This window comes from Diabrotica virgifera, chromosome 6 (assembly GCF_917563875.1).
Source record: "Diabrotica virgifera virgifera chromosome 6, PGI_DIABVI_V3a".
NCBI lineage: Eukaryota > Metazoa > Arthropoda > Insecta > Coleoptera > Chrysomelidae > Diabrotica > Diabrotica virgifera.
The window spans coordinates 8,461,011-8,483,114 of NC_065448.1; the positions used below are offsets into that span (position 1 = coordinate 8,461,011).

General features: G+C 35.5%; 1 protein-coding gene and 1 long non-coding RNA gene across 2 annotated transcripts in view; both read right to left on the minus strand.

Moving 5' to 3' along the window:
• LOC114332014 (procollagen-lysine,2-oxoglutarate 5-dioxygenase) overlaps positions 1–15,323 on the minus strand; it is a 117,874-nt gene extending 102,551 nt beyond the window's left edge. The window contains exons 1-2 of the mRNA XM_028281714.2: positions 15,222–15,323; positions 6,364–6,441 (exon numbers count right to left, since the gene is read on the minus strand). Of these exons, the coding sequence (XP_028137515.2) occupies positions 6,364–6,441; positions 15,222–15,276 (133 nt within the window). The 5' untranslated portion in view covers positions 15,277–15,323. The remainder of the gene's footprint in view (positions 1–6,363; positions 6,442–15,221) is intronic.
• Positions 15,324–17,502: 2,179 nt separating this feature from the next.
• Positions 17,503–18,706, minus strand: LOC126886373 (uncharacterized). The gene is made up of 2 exons (XR_007698581.1): positions 17,989–18,706; positions 17,503–17,910 (listed from the first exon to the last, which is right to left on the minus strand). It is a non-coding gene; the product is annotated as an uncharacterized LOC126886373 (long non-coding RNA).
• Positions 18,707–22,104: the final 3,398 nt, after the last annotated feature.

The following is a 22,104-nucleotide window of genomic DNA, read 5'->3' on the forward strand; positions in this document are numbered from 1 at the left end:
CTGATTTATTCAAACTAGAAAAAATCAGGCCCGGATTTAAAAAATTAGTTCGTTTTGGTCTTAGAAAAAATTTCACCCTGTATACGCTTTTTGAAAACTCTAATATGAATTATATAAATTAGACAAATAGGCAATTAAAATGGCATATTTATTTTTTCCCCACACGATTACTTAATTTTTTATTAAAAAATCAAATTTGTCAAAATGGGAATTTTAACCTAAAAATGAAAAAAAAAAAATGAAATCACGGTAACTCGCTACAACTCTGTTCCATTTTAATATTTTTTTTCTGAAATTTTTACAGCACAGATCTTTTACTATTGTGAAGACTATAAAAATTGTTGTAGACTTTTAGTCTTCTTCTCGTAAAAGTTATGAATTTAAAAAAATAAAAGGTGCAGATTCGTGAATTGCAAAGTTAAATCGCAAAAATTAAGTGAAAAAATTTAAAATTTGTCTATTTGATCACGTCTAGGCTAAACTATAGAGTCCAAAGAGAAGTGTATGGGGAGTTCTAGATCTAGACGTGTTATAGAAAAAAAAATGGTGAAACTTTTAATTTTAAGGAAAACGCTGTTTAATTTTTTTTTGATGGTAAAATTGCGATTTTGACAAATTTGATTTTTTAATAAAAAAATTAAGTAATCGTGTGGGGAAAAAATAAATATGCCATTTTAATTGCCTATTTATCTAATTTGTAAAATTCATATTACAGTTTTCAAAAAGAGTATACAGGGTGAAATTTTTTCTTAGACCCAAACGAACTAATTTTTTAAAGCCGGACCTGATTTTTTTCTCGTTTGAATAAATCAGTTGATTGGGTGGTAACATAAATTAAATATTTGTTTAAAAAAAATTAATTTTTGTAATAAAAGTTAATTTTATTAAATCTATGGTTCACTTTACCAAACTTTTAATTCGTAGTCAAATATGATTTTTTTATAAAAAATTAAGTAATCGTGTGGGGAAAAAATAAATATGCCATTTTAATGGCCTATTTGTCTAATTTGTAAAATTCATATTAGAGTTTTCAAAAAGCGTATACAGTGTGAAATTTTTTCTAAGACCAAAACGAACTAATTTTTTAAAGCCGGACCTGATTTTTTTTCTAGTTTGACTAAATCAGTTGATTAAGTGGTAATAGTGTAACGATTGTCCAAAATAATAGACACATCGATCTGACCGTTCAAAAATGATGACGAATACAAATTTCCGTCAAAATGCGAAACTCGCCCTGTATATTATTAAACAATGGGAGCAGACACTTTTTAATGGTCATTTGTTATTCCCCATAGGGGTCTCTATACGAGGTCGGAGTATGTACAGTTCCTCATGACTCACCCTGCATAGAAGAGTCGACCAGACGTAGCATTTTGATAAACGTGGTCGAATTTCGAGGTTGATTTGAGAATCACATAGCAGTGTTTTGTTTTTTTTTTCGAAAGATTTTCTGGCCTATTCTATTCTTGATCTTATTTCTAGATCAGGATTTCAGTGTGTTCAAATCCGTTTTTGCTGCTATAATTTTAAAAATTTGGGAATATATAGATCCAGTTATTGTTAAACATGGATTTCAAAAGTCACGGAATTTTTCCATATTGTAATAGGTACCCATTGAAAGTTATGGTTATGAACTACAACCATATAAAGATTGGTTCACTTTTCAAGAACGCCAGGCAAATGAACCTGTCATCATCCAGCCTTCTGCATCCAAAGTTGAACATAGGTGTCCCCTAATTTCTTCCAGTTTTGTCGATCTTGGGCTTTCTGGAACCAATTCCCAGCAACTCTTTTGACGACGTCTGTCCATGACGGTGTAGGTAGTTTACTTCCACTTCTTCAGTCTGCTCGTGGTCTCCACACTGTAATTTTTTGGATCCACCTCCCGTCCTTCATTCTGGCTACATGGCCCTCCCAATTCCACTTCAGTCGTGCTACATGCTATTCTTTCTATCATCTGTGACGCCTGTTCTTCTGATTTCCTCGTTTCTAATTCTGTCTCTGAGACTCAGTTCAAGTAGTAACCGTTCCGTTCTTCTTTGGGCCACTCTAAGTTTGGATGCTGTGGCCTGGGTTAACGATAGAGTTTCGGCGCCGTAAATCATGACTGGAAGCACACATTGGTCGAACGTTTTCTTTTTCAGATAATTTGGCATATTGCTGTTGAATCTCAAGAATCTCCTTTGCATAGGCTGTATATGGAGCTTTTACAGACATATTCGTCTGTAAAAGCTCCATATGTAGCCTATGCAAAGGAGATTCTTCTTTGTAATTCGGCAGTTTGATTGTCCCTGGCAACTTGGATTTCATCTCCTAAGTAACTACTTATATTTATGGACCAATGTTATTAGGTCTGGATCCCGCGTATGAAAAAAAAGTTGATTAATAGCAAGCTGCAAATTTGTTAATAGCTTAAGGTTGTCTAGTCGGACAAACTTTGATATATGGGAACACTGGAACAGGGGAAGTTTTAATTGTGGAACAGGTTAAAAATTTGGAACGGTGAGACCACGAAAACGTCACATGTATTTTGTCCGACAGAACTTCCAATTGATTTGTTACCCTTTCATTAAACTCTCATGCAAAAATCAGACTGCTATTTATCACCTGTCATAATTCCTGTCATTTGACATGTTCTACGTGTTCCACTCATTATAATTCCCATTTGTTATTTGGTGGTAAATAGCAGCCTGATTTTTGCATGAGAGTTTAATGAAAGGGTAACAAAGTAATTGGAAGTTCTGTCGGACAAAGTACATGTGACGTTTTCGTGGTCTGACCGTTCCAAATTTTTAACTTGTTCGACAATTAAAACTTCCCCTGTTCCAGTGTTCCTATATATCAAAGTTTGTCCGACTAGACACCCTTAAGCTATTAACAAATTTTCAGCTTGCTATTAATAAACTTTTTTTCATACCCGGGATCCAGATAATGCAGCAGATCAGCTACAAACAGTCGTAGTATCTACTCACAACAACCACAGTCGCAAATAAAGTCAGTGCGTCTGAAGGCGGAGCCTTAACATCTTCAGACCATCGACAGAAAATGTTTGAAGAGTTGCTTCTGGAGCAAATAGAACAAACACTAAAAACTACCAACGGAATAAAAAGAATCTGGGCGGAAGTGATCACAGTCCCAGTTGCTAGTATGATGTAAGGAAAAAGTCTACTATAGAAAAATGGGTGGAAATGCATATGTAGATGTATTTTAAAGTGCATAAAATGCGTCCAAAAGTGCATAAACTTGTCAAAATAAGCATATAAAGGGTCATATTTTGTTACTCGGGGGTTTTGAGGCCGCTGAATACGATTACGCCATCACAGGTGACACCTACGCAGCACCAGGTGGGTGCCCAGGGTCACTGCTAAGGCACGTCATCTGAGGTTCGAGGTTTCTCGGCACTAAATTGATGCAAGGTACAACTTGGAAATTTTTGGAGTCGCTGAACACGAATACGCCATCAAAACCGACCTGCGGATCACCGGGTGCCCAGAGTCACTGCTATGACACGTCATCTTCTGAAGGTTCAAGGGTTTTCGGCATTAAATTGATGCAAATAGATTACTCGGACGGTTTTTGGAGTTGCTGAGAACGAATACGCCATCAGAACCGACACCCGACGCGTCTGATGTCCATGGTCACGTCAACTTCTGGCGTTTCGAGGTATTTTGGCACTATATTGATGCAAGAAGATTACACGAGGGGTTTTCGGGGTTACTGCTGAGCACTAATACGCCATCAGAACTGACTCACTGAGCAGCTGGTGCCCACGGTTACTCCTAAGGCACGTCATTTTCTGTAGTTTCGGAGGTTTTCAGCCTTGAATGCATGAAAATAGATTACTAGGCAGTTTTTGGGGTCGCTGAATACCAATACGCCATCAGAACCTATCCCCGAATCACCTGATGTCCAAGGTCACTGCTAAGGCATGTTGTCTTCTGGAATTTGGAGGGTTTGTGGGCATTGAGCACACAAAAAAAAACAATGCAAAAAGTTGCAAGTCTCTGGGTGATGTATTTAAAAAGATATTTATTTTGTGCTAAATGCCCTGGTCTATAAGCTGTAAAAATTCTAAAACTAGCGGCTTGAAAAACCCATCAAAATGAAAAATATTTTTTATTTAAAAAACAGCTAAGGATAATAGTACCAAAGATGACGAATCAGAAAAAGAGAATATTCGAAGTAAAAATAAAAATAATCAGAAAAAGTCGAGAAAAAAGAGATCCTTATTTGAAGAAGACAGTAGTGATGGCGACAGTATTGAAGAGAAACAAAGCAATTTAGGTAAGTAATTCTATTATAGATGAAGTGTGAAGTGGAGGAATTGGATGAAGAAATTAAGGCCATCGGTACATAATTCGCAAATATTTTACGGCTATCCCTACTTTTCTATCTTTACACGTCAAATTACGTGTAGTAAAATTCACACTGGTATTGATATGTAAACATTACTAATAGAATGTCATTCTACTTGACAATGTCATCATTAACTTTAAAGAGATGGCTTTTGAATGTTCTTAGATAACTGTTACAAATTTTTATAATTGAAAATGACCAATTCAGTTAATAAATGTGATAATTTTTTCACTAACTATGTATTCAGTGATTGTAATAATTTATATGTACAACAAAAACTAATATCTACTCAATCTAGAAAAGAGGAAAAGTGTTATGGTGATTTTTTAATAATATATTTTTACTATGGAACGCTTACAATTTTGAACATCTTTAACAACAAAATACTTGGGTCACATAATATATTCTGATGTATTCTCTTCTTGAATCTTCCATAAATAATAAACAATAAATATCTTTTTATTAAGTTCACGTCTTAAATCAATTATTTATCAAATACCCTATTAATATTATTTAATCAACAACTCAAAATATTCCTGAGGCCATGTCAAATATTTAAAACTGTCACTGTCTTGTCATCATATTCTATTTGACTCAGTGCGTTGTATGACAAAGATACCGAATGTTCGATTTGGAAAATATCACCACGGACATGTGGTGATTTTTTAAAATCCTGAAAAAACTAATAAATATTTTTAAAACATTTAAACGCAGAATGAAAGACTAAGTTATTATCGAGGGCCGAAAGTACCTTAGAATATATAAAAAGTACCTTTTAAATGAGATATTTGAAATTAAAAATCACACTACATTTTCTCTTAGTTTTTCACCCATGTAACTTATTAAAATAAACATTATAGAAGTTTCATTCTGCGTTTAAATTTTTCAAAAATACTTATTAGTTTTCTCAGGATTCGAAAAAAATGAATCCCCATTTAAATACCATTGCAGCCGAAAATACCCATCCCCATCCCCTTAAGTTCCTGATTGGTTTGTGGTTGAATTGTATTGTAAAATGTAGGTAGGTACAAATAAATATTTTGTAGCATATACATTAAGCCTAACCATTTACTCTTACTCTTACCCCGGCAAATTTGCTTACACTCTGATAGTAAAAATAGGTTACCACTTACCCCACACCAGTACTGTACAGTAATCCATGGACCGCAAAAATAAAAATAATAAAATAGAATTGGAAGGTATCTATGATTCACTCATATGTTTGTGTAGCAGTTTTAATGTATCTTCAGTAATTTTGCAAAAAATAAGTTAGATTTGACATATTTTTTGGTCAATGCACTTCAAACAGGAACTACTTAAATTCACGGTTCCACTTAGGTACTCCTGTGGAGCACGTCACATTTCTGGGTCATTAGTGTGATTACTATTAAGTTACTATATTAGTTGTGCAAAATCATAAATTCATTTCCTAACTTGGTAGTAACAGACGATATCAATAATAATAATAGGCGGTACTAATTGTATCATCCCACCAGGACTACTGTACCTACCTACTATTATTTTAAATCGTTACTGTAGAGAAGGCGGAACTGATTTGTTACTAATTGATTTTTAAGTACCTAAGTACTTCCTTTTTATTTTTAGATTTGAATGATTTGATTTGACATAATTTTTAATAAAAGGTACAATGGCAATGTTATGATTAACCAAGAGTTCATTGGACGTGAGCATTTTTAAGGCTTGATCTGTGCGTTTTCTGTGTTTTGTAGTAGGTACCTACTTAGTTCATCTAGTTTCTTGATTCTATTCTTTTTCTGGAACATACCTATCTCCTATCTATAATTTAATAAATCCTTGTTCCGTCTCAGCTTGTTATAGTTTCCTGGTGGGTATTTCATTCAGCTTTTGAATGTATTGTTTTCATCTTTCATAAAAGCCTAATGATATTATATAATTTGAATTGGCAACATTGTATTATGTTTTGTCCTCTCCTACGTAGTAGGCAATATACACTACATATTTCAGGAAAAGTTAATTTTTACTTACCCGTTTTTAAATTTGCAAATAAACTGGTATTATTTTCAGCATCACACGTAGTTCTTTGTGTTACATCACATTCTAGCTCTAAAAAAATAAGAAATATATTAAGTCTCTATCTGTTAAAATTATTGAAAATATTTTAACCTTTTTCTTTGAGTAGGTACCTATTTCAGTTCCTTTTTTCGTTTTTCTTATACATATTCTACATTTAGTTACATACATGATCATATTTATATTTTTAACAAATATTTTCATAGGAGTCTATTTTTTATGCATAATTGTTATTTAACAAAATTGGAAAAAATCGATAATTTTTGCTTTTACACCTTAGGCATGTAAAAATAATTGTAGAAGGTAAAAGTATCGTTGAAAATTTAATGTTTATTGTTTAAAAAATAGCAATAATTGGGAAAATAGTGTAAAAAATGGAATTTCTTCTTTAAATCTTTTCGACCCCTTATACATGACCTATAGCCTTTATATTCCACCTAGAATACAACTGAGACGTGTGCTAAATTTCGCTAGTACCGACTCAACAGTTTTTGCATATTAATTTTGCAATCCAGGGTCCGCAGTGGCGTAACCGGGGGTTTTGGGGGTATAACCCCCTCCCCCATTGGGATATGCATTTTGAGCTCTATACGCTTAACACCCTCCTTACATCCATACCCTCCAAGGACCCGCCAGTAGTTGTACCACCTTAGCTTAGAATCATTCTGATTACTCCGTTGAGGGTCCACAAAAAAATTGCAAACTTGAAAAATCATGCTGGGCTCAAAATAAACACTTCAAATAGTCGAAATTATTTGTATAGGTACATAAAGAAAGTCTAAGTTGGATTTATAGTTTGACGTAGCGTAGACGTAGACGTAACGGAGACGGAAGAAACGGACTGGAAACGTAAGAAAATAATGGGTGAGTTCGGACGACCACAGCGGCTGGACAGCTGAGCCAGCAGTAGCTGTCAGACGTCACCGCTGGAAGCCAGCCGCTGAGAGATTTACTAAGCTTTCCCTATCACGGCTGGATTCAACCACTCAGCCGATTTCTGCTGACAGCCAGCCGCTATGGTCGTCCGAACGCACCCAATATGCCAATTTATAATTCGACGTAGCGGAATTTTTGCGCATGAGTAGAAAGAATGACTTAATTCAACAACATAGCCTATGCTATACTTAAATTATGAATTATACCTACATTATACGAACCGTAAACAAACTTTGTGTTTATTCATTTATACTATTATTTATTATAATATATAGGTATCCGATCCGTTTTGGTGTTACATGGATTCGGAAATACACGAAGGTATGCTCCTTAGTGTCGTGGTATTTCCAACTATTTTGTTTCATTTCCTACTCTTTAAAATGTTTAATGTTTATTGGATTTATCTATCGTATATGTGTGGATAACCCAGAATTAGACTAATAAACAACTCATATTTATCTGAAATATTGAAACTACACCATGATATATTTTTATTAAATTAATAACTTAATTGTAACAAATAATTAACAAAAATCGAATATGTTAATAAACACCTTAACCTTGTAATGATAGGCTGACGCTCCGTCCAAACATCGACACTCGGAACCGTGCGATTCTCTCAAATCGCGCAGGTGCCCCCACTAAGTTCCACCTCTCCGAACCAACGCCGCCAGAGGGATATTTAAGAGCATCGTAAGCGACGATCCGGCAGTCCTGAACGACCGTTCTGGGCTCCATAACCAGCCAAGCGAAGTGAGCGAGGCCGGCCAACCTGAATCGCGACGTGCACCGTTCGTGAGGTGATTCGTAAACTCAGGCAGGCCAACTCGAGACGAGACGCACGGTGTACCGAAGTGAGGTAATGTGCGACTCGTAATTCAACGGAGGCAAGCGTATTGAGCGAGCCCCGATAGATATAATATATTTGAATACCTCTGTTAATTTTGGTTCTTCTGTTACAGACGCCCATCCGGAGGAAGACTTCGCTGGAACGGGATAAAATATCAAATTATTATTTTGCGTTATATTGTTATAATTTAGAGTTAATAAATTTGCTTTGTTTTCAACCTGTGTTTTACTGAGTCTGTCGTCCTGAAAGAACTACCCGTTACAAATTTGGCGCCCGAGCAAAAGTCGAAATATACGCAAGTAAACGTCGTTATTCGACGCCCAGATAATAACAAAAATGCCGACAGAGAAAGACACAGACTCAGTATCAGGTGCCACGACGGGTACGTCATGGATAAATCGTCTTTCCAAAGAGGAATTACAGCGCGACGCCGAAAGATGCGGGTTGGATTCCAAAGGAACCGTCGACGAGTTAAGATTAAGACTCAGAACCTTTTATAAGGATCGCGGGGAAGCGACAGGAACAATCCCAAAAAGCAATACTTCCAAGGAAGCCGAACCAGAAACACTGACCCAAGAAATTTCATTAATCAGAAACCAATTACAAGACTTAACAATGACAAAACAAATGAGGCAATCAGATTTGCTAAATCAAGTGCGGAGGTGGAACACACACTTCGACAAGAAACATTCGGATGCAGTAGACTTCATAGAAAGGATAGATGAATTAAGCCTAGCCTACGAGGTCGATAAGCAAGATCTGCTAAAAGCATTACCAGAATTGTTAGGAGACCACGCATTGTCATGGTACCGAAACAACAACAGAAATTGGGATTCATGGACGGACTTCGTCAAAGATTTTAAGAAAGCTTTTTATCCTAGAGAATATTTGCTACAGCTAGAGGAGCAAATCAGAAACAGGAAGCAAAGGAAAAACGAACCAGTGGATAGATACATCACGGATATTCAAACATTGATCAGACGAGAGGGATCTTTGTCAAGAAACCAAGAACTCGACAGGATATATAAAAATATGCTGCCAGAATATAAGCTCTACGCTCGCCGCCGGGATTTCGAAGACTTATCGGGATTGCAAGAATTGGCCCAAGAGTACGAAACTTTGGAAGACGAAAGGACCCGAGAAAATAAAAATTTTCACGGAAATTGGAGACGTACAGACCCTACAGAATACGATGCCAAAAGGACATGCTTCCGGTGCAAGATGACAGGTCACTTCCGTAGGAATTGTAAAAACCCATGGAAAAAGTTTTGTTCGCGATGCGGCAAAGAAGGGGTCTACAGCAGTGACTGCTGTTCCAGACGTCAGGGAAACGAATAACAGACTGGAGAAACAAGGAGTCGTCCCAGTCTGAGGAGCAAGATTCGACTCCGCTCGTTCTAGCCGTTACACAACAAGCAGGAAACGACATGCGACTATTCGCATCACTGAAAATCGGACAAAGTTCCTACAAAGCATTAATTGACACAGGGACCACCCAAAATTACGCCGGAGATAGAATAGCGCAGATATTCAAACACTCCCTACATAGCTATAACGGAAGAACTAGACTAGCAAACGGATCTTCAATGGAGCTCAACCAGAAATTAACAATTGACTGCGAGATCGATAATTTACAAACAAGACAAACATTTATAATAATGCCAGGGTTAACGGAAGATGCAATACTAGGAGTGGAATTCCTCAGGGAACATTCGATCGAACTTAAGTTCGATAGGGATACATCCAAACAGTACGAACAACATCAAGAGGAAACATGTAACATTTTAAAAGACTCCACCCAAAATACAGAGATAGAAAGGTTCCTAAGAAGAGAGCTTAGGGAATTCGAGAAGTTAACAGGTCCCACCAACTTAATAAAGCACGAAATAAAATTGAAGAAAAGGTGCGATCCCGTCAAACAGCCGTATAGGCGGCAAAATCCCGCAATGTTGCAGATCATCAACCAAGAGGTGGATAAAATGTTGAAAGAAGGAACTATCGAACCCTCTGCAAGTGGTTGGAGTTCACCGATTGTACTAGTTAAAAAAAAAGATAACTCGTACAGATTTTGCATTGACTTTAGAAAAGTCAACGAACTATCAGAAAAGGACGCGTATCCGTTACCGCGGATATCAGAAATTTTGGATAGACTTAAGGAAGCAAATTTCATCTCAACTCTCGATTTGAAGCAGGGATATTTTCAAATACCCCTGGAAGAAACAAGCCGCCCAGTGACAGCATTTAGCGTACCCGGAAAAGGTCATTTCCAATTCAGAACTACCCCGTTCGGACTGCACTCCGCCGGAGCAACTTTCCAACGACTGCTAGACAAAGTAATACCGCCCGATGTAGAATTCGCGTTCGCATACTTGGATGATATCGTGGTAATATCGAAGACATTCCAAGAGCATTTATATCACCTACAAGAGGTCTTCCGAAGACTAAAAGAAGCCAGGTTACAACTTAACTTCGAAAAATGTACATTCTGCCAGCCAGAACTCAAATATTTAGGACACGTTGTGGGAGCAGAAGGAATAAAAACTGACCCGGAGAAGACCAGCGCTATAACCGAACTTGCACCACCGAGAAATGCACGTCAGCTCCGTCGCTTTTTAGGAATAACCTCATGGTATCGGCGATTCATAGAGAATTATTCGACAATAGCAGGACCACTAAACATGCTTCTAAAGAAGAAGATAAGATGGAAATGGACGGATAAGCAGGAAAACGCGTTTAAGGAACTCAAAGCGAAACTTACGACGGCTCCAGTATTAGCGTGTCCCGATTTCTCAAAAACATTCTACCTACAAACAGATGCATCAAACTGCGGACTTGGAGTTGCGCTAACACAAAAATACGACGGCCAAGATAAGGTAATCGCATACGCTAGTCGAACCCTCACACCAGCCGAGACAAAATATTCCACAACGGAAAAAGAATGTCTATCCATAGTGTACGGGATAAAGCAAATGAAGCCATACATAGAAGGGTACAACTTCAAGGTTATATCGGATCACCAATCTCTCAAATGGCTGAAGAATCTCAAAAACCCGTCAGGTCGATTAGCCAGATGGAGTTTAGAACTGCAGCAGTACGATTTCGAAGTCATATATAGAAAGGGAGTTCTGAACAAGGTAGCAGATGCTTTATCACGGCAACCACAAGAAACCCTTAATGAGGAACCAGAGCTGGAGTTGTTAGCATCGGAACTAGAATCATGCGATTGGTACGATAATTTATATAGGAATGTGCTCCAAAACCCAGGTAATTTCCCGGATTTACAGATATCAAACGAGAAACTATATAAACACATTTGGAGCAGCCGCAATTTAGCCGACCCAGAATTTAACATCCCATGGAAATTATGCGTACCAAGTTATAAAAGGAAAGAGATTTTGAAAGAAAATCACGACTCAACCACAGCAGGCCATTTAGGAATTGCAAAAACAATTTGCCGGATAGCGCAGAAGTACTACTGGCCTAAGATGTTCAAACAAATTGCAGACTACGTTAGAACCTGTACGAAGTGCCTTCAATATAAACCGTCTCAAATGCAACCAGCCGGGAAAATGCAACCGTCAGCTGTAGAAAAGCCTTGGCATACTGTCTCAATCGATTTAGTGGGACCATTCCCAAGATCTACAAAGGGAAACGCTTTCCTGATAGTCGTGCAAGACCGGTTCACTAAATGGGTCGTCGCCCAACCAATAAAAGCAGCTTCTACGAACTCCCTCATCGACTTTCTACGATCAAAAGTAATTATGCAATTCGGAATCCCAAAGAAAATCATCTCGGACAACGGCGCGCAGTTCACAAGTAGCAGCTTTAGGGCATTCATGAAGTCATACAATATAGATCACATTCTGACACCACCATACTCGCCTCAATGCAATCCAGTAGAACGAACAAACAAGGTACTGAAAACAATGATAGCTACTTACGTGGAGGATAACCATAAAGACTGGGACAAATTCATACCAGAATTCTGCTATGCCATAAATTCGTCAAAACATGATTCGACAGGATTTTCACCAGCGCTTCTCAATTTTGGAAGAGAATTAGATACAACAGATGTGACAAATGACCAGGGTATACAGGGGTACGCAGAAAACTTAAGCAAGTTAGAAGCGTTGAGGGAATTGGCAAAAGTACACATGGAACACGCTTTCGAGGACCAAAAGAAACATTACGATTTAAGGCGAAGAAACTGGCGGCCACATCCAGGAGACCGTGTCATGAAAAAGGAACACTATCTATCATCGGCTAGCGCAGCGTTCACCAGCAAGTTAGCGCCAAAGTACTCAGGACCATACACAGTAACATCCGTGATATCGCCAGTAATCGTAAAACTGAAATTTGCCGACAGCAACAGCCGTAAGCAGATAACGGCGCATGTGAAAGATTTAAAGCCATGGGTGGGGGAAGACGTCTCGACAGAAATCCCATCCCCACCAAAGGAAATCACTATATAAGCAGCAATATTAGCATTCAGAATTTAGTTCGTCCACATCCACCATGGAAGATATTCTAGAAATTCCTGAACAGATGACCCCCCTAGGAACGCCAGAGAGACCCGGTCTGCCCGTGACACCAGGGAAAGACGCGGAACGGATGTTAAAGAGATTCCACGAACTATTTGGAACGCCGCCATCCCCGCCAAGGAAGCAGAGTGTCCTCGAATCCCCGGCGGCCCCAGATACACCAACGGGGCTCGAAGCCCAAGCCGCATCCACTCCAGGAGAACCTCAAACCGCAGAATACTCTGACCTATTGGAAGTCGTCCCAAAGCGACTAATTGAAGGAGGGACCAAAAGATACAGAATTTCATGCAATAACGGGAGAAAAATTGTAATAAAGATACCACGAGGGATAGATGGAATCAAACGACTATAGACGCCAAAAAAAAAAGGTATGTTACTTCTTTTTTTTTTTTCGAAGAAGAGGGGGTGTAATGATAGGCTGACGCTCCGTCCAAACATCGACACTCGGAACCGTGCGATTCTCTCAAATCGCGCAGGTGCCCCCACTAAGTTCCACCTCTCCGAACCAACGCCGCCAGAGGGATATTTAAGAGCATCGTAAGCGACGATCCGGCAGTCCTGAACGACCGTTCTGGGCTCCATAACCAGCCAAGCGAAGTGAGCGAGGCCGGCCAACCTGAATCGCGACGTGCACCGTTCGTGAGGTGATTCGTAAACTCAGGCAGGCCAACTCGAGACGAGACGCACGGTGTACCGAAGTGAGGTAATGTGCGACTCGTAATTCAACGGAGGCAAGCGTATTGAGCGAGCCCCGATAGATATAATATATTTGAATACCTCTGTTAATTTTGGTTCTTCTGTTACAGACGCCCATCCGGAGGAAGACTTCGCTGGAACGGGATAAAATATCAAATTATTATTTTGCGTTATATTGTTATAATTTAGAGTTAATAAATTTGCTTTGTTTTCAACCTGTGTTTTACTGAGTCTGTCGTCCTGAAAGAACTACCCGTTACAACCTTACAAAATGGATGAGGGCGTGTCCACTTTGGGCTTTGGGTGACAGAACAAAATTCTTGATTTTGATTGGTCAGACATAAGAAACGCACTGTAAAAGATGAAAGTTGGTGAACTCTTCCGTTACGTTACGTTTCTCTTACGTTCTGTCAGGCGCTTGCGTTCATTTATAAACAAGAGTACACAAAACTCGGTGTTGAACTTTTCCAGTGCGTCTACGTTACGTCTACGTCTACGCTACGTCAAACTATAAATCCAACTTTTTAAGCTTTCAATCTCACTTTGAAAAATTGACATCGGTCAACTAGGAGAGCCTGGCAATTTGGCAAGAGAGAATTTGGCAAACAAACGAAATATCGGAAACAACAGAAATTAAAATCTTTAATAGTTGCATTAAAAGTATACTACTCTATGGAACAGAAACATGGAAACAAGACGAAACTAAAAAACTACAAACATTTGTAAACAAATCTCTAAGAAAAATCCTGAAAATATACTGGCCAAACAAAATAACTAATACAGAACTATGGGAAAGGACAAAGCAAACCAACATATCTACTACAGTCAAGAAAAAAAATGGAAATGGATCGGACACACTTTGAGGAAAGACAAGCACTTGAATACCAACCAGAGAGGAAAAGAAAGAGAGGCAGACCAGACAACAGCTGGAAAAGAACAACAACGATAGAACACGAAAAAATTGGACTAAGATGGGGCGAAGTCAAAAAGTAGTTCACAATTTATCCAGAGAATAAAAACAAAAGAAGAGGCGCTGTCCCGGTCAGACAGCAATCTTACACTTTTGGCCAAGAAACGCATAAGCGCCCAATACTCCACAAGGAGGGATGGAACGAGAGAGATACCGATTAGTTGACATATGGAGCAGAGACACTGCTCAAAATGAGGGTTGCTCAAAGGCGTATGGAAAGATCCATACTGGACGTAACTCTACGGGGTGGGTAAAATAAGAAATGAAGATTTCAGACAAAGAACCGGTATCACGGGTGTTATAGAATGTGTCACCAAGCTCAAATTGAACTGGACAGGACACGTCACCAGGCTGAAGTATTCAAGATGGACAGGAAAGCTAATTGAATGGAGACCAATAGAAAACAAAACGCAGTTGAGGAAGGCCGCCTATTATACGATGGACAGATGATAGATATCAGGGCGATTAGTAAAAACTGGCAACAATCAGCACAAAACCGTGAAGTGTGGAAACAATTGGGGGTGACCTATGTCCAGCAGTGGACGTAAATTGGTTGGATGCTGATAATGCTAATAGTAGATATATTTAAGGGGTTGAACAAATTTAAAGGAAAAATTCCATGTTTTGCACTTTTTTCCCAATTATTGTTATTTTTTAAACAACAAAGATTAAATTTTCAATTTCTAACTAGTCAAATATTATTTTAAATTAAAAAACGCAACTTTTTCCTTGTATATTTTTTTGCAGGAGCAATATTTTAAGTAGCACTGCAAAATTCACCAGAAAGAAAAAAAACTTTTATGTAGATATATTTCCTTACCTGTAGATTTGACGTTAAAAATACACAAACAGAAACAAACAGACAACCGGAACATCCTTGTCCTTCCCAGATAAGAACCAATCAACGACTGATTAAATAACTCAAATCTAAAGTAAAAGTGTAAAAGTTTAGTCTAATCTTCGAAGACCATTCAACCAAAAAATTAGGTAACAATGAATGGTTTAATCTATTATTTTCACCAAGGAAATCAAATTATTTCAACCAAGCTAGTCCGTGGTTTTTGTAACCAATTAAAAACTCGCACGTCTTATGATAGAATTTAATTTCACTACGATATAATACAATAAGTAATATGAAAATAGGTTTTTGACTTACTTTATATTTTCTTTCTTTAGGAACTAGAAATTTCTTGATACTAAGCGAATGGTTCTAGTTTTGATGTCCTTAAGTGCCTATTATGATGATATTATTAGGTGTAGGTGTACTCTTAGATACAAGGGTAAAGTAAAAAGTAAAATATCCACTAGTATCAATTCTGACTTCTTCTTCTGTTTTTGGTATCATGGCCCTAGATGCCTAGATGGGTCGTTGTCTATCTGCACTGAAAAAAATATTGTACATAGTACCAATGAACGCCAATCATTGACTTTTTTTTACATTGATTCAATGAAAATTTCGTTAATACTATAAACACATAGTCATTAAGTAATGATCATATTCATTATTACAATGTAATTCTATTCATTAAAAAATAATGAATAGAATCATTAATCCAATGAATCGTTTTATCTATCCAATGACTTTTTTCATAATACTAATAATTTGTTCATTGTATATATGAAACTATACATCAGGATTATGCGATTAAATTAATGAATATAAAACGTTGCACTAATGTACACTGTTCTTTAAATTATGAACTCGTTTATTGAATAAATGTTTTCGAAACATTAAATCAATGTTTTCGACTTTGATTAATAGCTCGATACATTGTTTTGATGTAACGCAATCATTGTATTAATGTAATATACCTGAATCAATGATCAATACATTGTAGCAATAATCTTGTACATAAGCCGATACATTTCTTAAAACTCTATAAGTGTTTTTATTGGTGTAAATAAATCACGTGACAACAGTTGCAGCCTCCTAGCAGACAGTCACCCTGCAGACTCTGAGGAGCTGTGTTTGGCACTAGTTATTTGGTTGATTTTTCCAAGGTATGTATTTAGATATATTTTTAACTATTTATAAATTAACTATTTTCAAATGGGAAATAAGCCACAATTTTACCAAAATGATTTTATTAACGTTTCGAAGCCCAAGTCGGGTGTCGTTGTCAAAATACAAAATAATACTAAAATAAACAAAAATGTTGTTGATTAGCAGTGGCGGCTCGTGATTTTTACAATAGGGGAGGCTATACCTAACTGTAAAATATCTAGACAAATTTGCACTAGCAAAATGCAAAAAAATGCGCCAAAAAATGTAATTTAAGGCCCCATCTTTTGACCATTTTTTATTTACATTTCATAATATCATCCTGATTCATAATTTCATGATATCATCATTTTAAAAATAGTCAGTCTAATAGTAAAAGTTTAATACCAAAGTTTGTGTCGTTTATTTGTTAACAATTCCATCTATTTGTAAATAGATACCTATGCATATCAAAATAAATACAGATTTGAAGTTTTGCAGTCCATACATAATGAAGCTTCAAATTTTTTAAGATACTCAACTGAATTCTTTTAATTCTAAACGCGGCCTACTGCGAATTCAAAAACACGATAAATTACCGATATTTTGCTTTGAGTTAGAGATATCGAAAAAGTTATTTGAGCAAGTTGTTCAAAATATTATTATAACCCCACATACCAAATTTCATAACAAAATTCGCACTTTTAGATTTTTCATTATTTTTAGTCAGGACCCTAAAATTCGTTGTCCCGAGACGCACCCAACCACCCAACGGAGCTGAGAAGCTACACTGGGGTGTATTCTGTAACATTTCCGTTAAATTTAAGAGGCCTCTAAAATTTAACTTTTAACGGTCCTCTAAAACTTTTCGGTTAGATTGTCATTCTGTAAACACATATTATAGAGGACCGCTAAAATAATATTATTTTAGAGGAATCCTCTAAAAGGTTTTGGAACAAATACGGCAACGTCGCACGTTGATCGTTTTGAACTACTTTTAACCTAGAAATTGACCGAAAACTGACTGCTAGAGGCCAAAAACCTTAAGAAGAAGAAGAAAATGACAGTTTCCTAGAAAATAATACTTATTATATTTAATTATTTTTTAGTAAAACTCATATTTTCCAATTAAACATTTTTATTTATAAAGTTATACATTAAAATATTGCTGAAAAAATGCATATCTTATTTTTTCTTCTCCCCTTCGACACTAATTTTGGTCAAATGGTCTATTTTCAATAACATTAAGGTCATCTTATTAATCTGCATCTGGTTATAAACCTTCTGAAACTTTACCTTTGTAATTATTTGGTACGTTTTGTAATGTTCCACAATAACTTTAAATAATTTTACCTGCATTAATTGGATTTAATTGCTTTGACAAACATCTTTGACTTCCAACACTTTTTCTATAACATTTCTAGGTACTTAGGTAGGTATTACCTACTTCCTTTGAAATGGTAATTGTAGTTATTTACTTTCAGGTCAATTATTTACTTTGTGTTTATGTTGTAATCTGAAATCAGCTCTACAAAAAGAAACAAACATTTGAATTTTGTTACTTATAGGTGTAGTGTGTCAATTGTAAAGTAAAAATGAGACTTACCTTTCATTATTATTTATTAAGTACTTCTTCACCAAATACATTATAAAAAGCCATTTTCCATTTTTAAATATTTATCTCCAGTATAATACAAGAATAACAAAGTACTATTCATACAAACATAACCCAACAAAAATAATCAAACCACATTTAACGGACTGCTAAAAATTTAGCGGGTACGTTTTGACATCCTCTAAAATATTTTTATTTAGAGGGAGTTTTAACGGTTTAGGTTATGATTTTAACGGATGTATGATTTACAGAATACCAAAATATTTTTAGCGGGCGCTAAAATTTTAGAGGCCACTAAAATTTAACGGAAGTGTTACAGAATACACCCCACTGCCTCCCTTGGTATATCTCCGGGCAGCGTGTGATGGCGCCGTAGATGCCACTGTTAGGAGACCGGGTCTCCTTAAACGCCTGCTGCGCTGCACGGAGCATTAGCAACGGAGAAAGCTGGGCTTCTCGGCTCCGTTCGTGCATCTCGGGATAACCCAGGGTCCTGCCTACAATAATATGTAATAAAACTGAGACGCGATCATGCGTTCTAATGCTAATGCTCCGTACGTATGGATAATTAGTGATAATATGGAATTTACACGTTGTATAATAGCGAGAGTAATTGTTGTTTTCGCGATTCATGATAAACAAAACAGTATAGAGTGTGTAAAAAATTTATGGGGAGGCTGAGCCTCCCTTGCCTCCTCTGACGAGCCGCCACTGTTGATTAGTAAAAATTCTTCAAATAATTTATTTAATCTGACTCATTTATATCGGCAATTCAGACACGTATTATACATTTTAAAGTAGACGACTTTAAAATAATATTGCCAATATTGATGATTTATTTATATATAAATTATTTCGTTGGATTTCTATAAAAAAAGTTGTACTTTTATTTCCACTTTTGCAGATTGATATGGACTTTGGAGTGGCATTTGGAAATGGAAATGGACTTATTGATGGATGGGACAGCAATTTCGAAAGAATTATCTCCTTTCTTCGGTGTGAAAGTCATATCAAGGATAAAACAAATACATTTTTATTTGAAAAGATTACCCATGAAGACATTACGGAATGTAAGTACCTATTTCATTATTCAATCCTGCATATCTAGTATTAATTAATTTTTGTTCTCTGTAAATTTTTTCAAAAGCTAATTCGACACATAGGTAAAAGAAAATAGGAACAATTTTAAAATATTTCTAAATGGTATAATCTTATAAAAGATTAGTAAATTAAATCTTTATGTGATTAAACCGTAAATAATTGAAAAATATTATTAACTCTTGCAGTCGGTAGTATATATCAAAGTAAAAATAAACATCTCAACATCTAGCAATTTTTTTCAGGATAAATTAAAATATTTCTATAAAAAAGTTATACCCAAAAATACAACTATGTTCACTATTTAGATTTATTTTTTTATAATAATTATTAATATAAATTGTAGATGGCTAACATGCAGTTCTTCTTTGGGTTCTACATCGATATTTTGTACGAACTAATAAAATGGTTAAAAAAAGATCATAATGGACAACCAAATATATAATAAAATATACCATCAGAGATTTCCAGTAATCATTCTTACATCGGGAAGACCCAGCAAGAAGTCGAAGATCATATTAGATTTTTGAAATCAAAGTTTTTTGTATGGGTGGTGATAATAATGAATCCCAGACAGATGTTGTATTTATGGAGATGTTGTTGTATACCTCGTCAAATTTACTTACCGTTGCACGTCATCCGCGCCATAGCCTGTGACACGATACCAACACGAAATATCTAGGCGTTAGGTGTGTTCCCCTTTAGAATCATTTTGATTCTAAAAAAGAACACACCCACCGCCTAAATATTTCGTGTTGGTATCGTGTCACAGGCTATGGCGCGGATGACGTGCAACGGTAAGTAAATTGGACGAGGTATAGATGTATTTATTTTCACGATATCAGTTATACATTTTTTATATAATATAAAAATATATATATTTTTATATATTTTTTAAGAAGAATCAATTTCTGTTATATTTAGTTATTCAGTTTTTTCCAAATTACATTATAAAAAGTTGTTTGTGTTAATTAAAAATATATGTTTTTTTTCTTTAAACTTATAGATACTTAACATTAGTTTGAGAATCGGAAAAAAATCGTTGCTTCAACCTATATTTGTAATATTGTTGTAGATATTAAGTCGTCATTTTGTTTACTTATTATACTTATTAACTATTTGTATGTTATATACCAATATACATGAATATGACATTCACTGAAACAAAAAAGTACGTAAATATAATGAAAAAAACATTGATTCAAAAACGGGGAGCATTAATTTTCGTCCAAAGATCAGTATCGTTGGTGCAATGTAAGTAGATATATCAAATAATTCTCAAAAACATTAACTTCTATGAATTAGTACGTTCATTCAATGTACTTTCTAGTTAAGAATTAATGTACCGATACATTGATTCAATGTATCGGTACATTGAATCAATGGATCGGTACATTAATTCTTAACTAGAAAGTACATTGAATGGACATTCAATGTACTTTCAAATTCTAATTTTGCCCTTACTAAAGTATAGTATAAAATTTTAAGAGTTGCTATATTTCTAAAATTAAAGGGTTGTCTAATTATAAACCCTAGTAATCGGTTTGCAGACTTCGTGATATTATTTATGTGGCCAGCGAAAGATAATAAATTATTGTAGGCGATGCCTAAATCTTTTACCTCTGTACAACGCGGTAAAGTTTCTTCATTCATTTTATATTCAAATATAATAGGATCTTTTAAACGTGTTACGGTAAATATACAGCATTTTTTCACATTTTAAAGTATAACTTGTTGCAATAGCTCCATCCAAGTAAATTATTTATACACCAGGCTGTGGGTGAAAAATAGGTCGATTTCAGGATATAATTCAGGAATTTTTGAAACCTATCAAGTGTTGTAAAGCACGAAGCCAGGAATAACTTCTACTAAAATGTAACCAAAAATATTGTGCGCTTTTTTTTTAATTGCGATTTTCATTTGTTAAATTTGCAATTTTTATTGATTTTTAATTTTGTAGCTTAGGATATTGATTTTAGAGAAAAACTTTTTAATAGAAAGTTGTAGTAAATTAAAAAACCTACAATTTAAGCTATGGTAAGTTTAATTTCGTTAATTGGTTATTGCAAAACAGCCTGCGAAAGTCCAAAATGGCCGTTTTTTACAATTGCATTATTTATTGTACAAATAATTTTTTTTTTATTTTTTAAAGCTTTAAAATAAAGATCTTTCAATTCCAAACATAAAAAAAATTGTAAAGCCAGATTACAGAATTTGTTGCTTAGATATTATAAATTGTTTATCCCAAGAGGTAAAATGTCGAAGACTATAACTTTTTGAAAAAAAATCGTAAAAAGTTACTGAAACATCCAATCTCCTTCGAAAGATTTATATTTTCATATTCTGATGTAAATAAATGCGTAAAACATTTTTAAACCTCTAATTTTTGGGTTTGAAAATAAGGGGGCAAATTTCGTTATAAACATTTAGAGCTGAAGCGGCCCTGTACATCCTATGAGTTTTTAACTTACAGATTATTGTTGCTAAAGATGAAACAAAGATTTATAAAAAAATAAAAAATTTCTACGACCAACTGAAGCCTAGATAATTTTTGGGTTTGCAAATAAGAGGGCAAATTTCGTTATAAACATTTAGAGCTGTAGCGGCCCTGTACATCCTAGAAGTTTCTAACTTACAGATTATTGTTGCTGAAGACAAAACGAAGATTTATAAAAAATAAAAATTTTCTAAAACCAACTGAAGCCGAGATAATTGTTTTTTTTTTCTTAAGTCGTAGTGCCTTTATTTATAACAATTAAGAAATTATTTTACAGTCATTGACTAAAGAAAGACTTATATTATCTTAAAATAAAAATTATTATAAAATATAATTACGTTTAATTATTAAAAATTATTTTTAAAATCGGTGCTTTTGCGAGCGGCCGAATTTTGCAAATCGCCCGGCTCGCTTCAAATCCGCGCGATCGGAAAATTTTCACGTAACTTGTATTAAATTTTGACAGAAAACAATTTAATAATATTACCGTTATATTATAATATACAATCTAT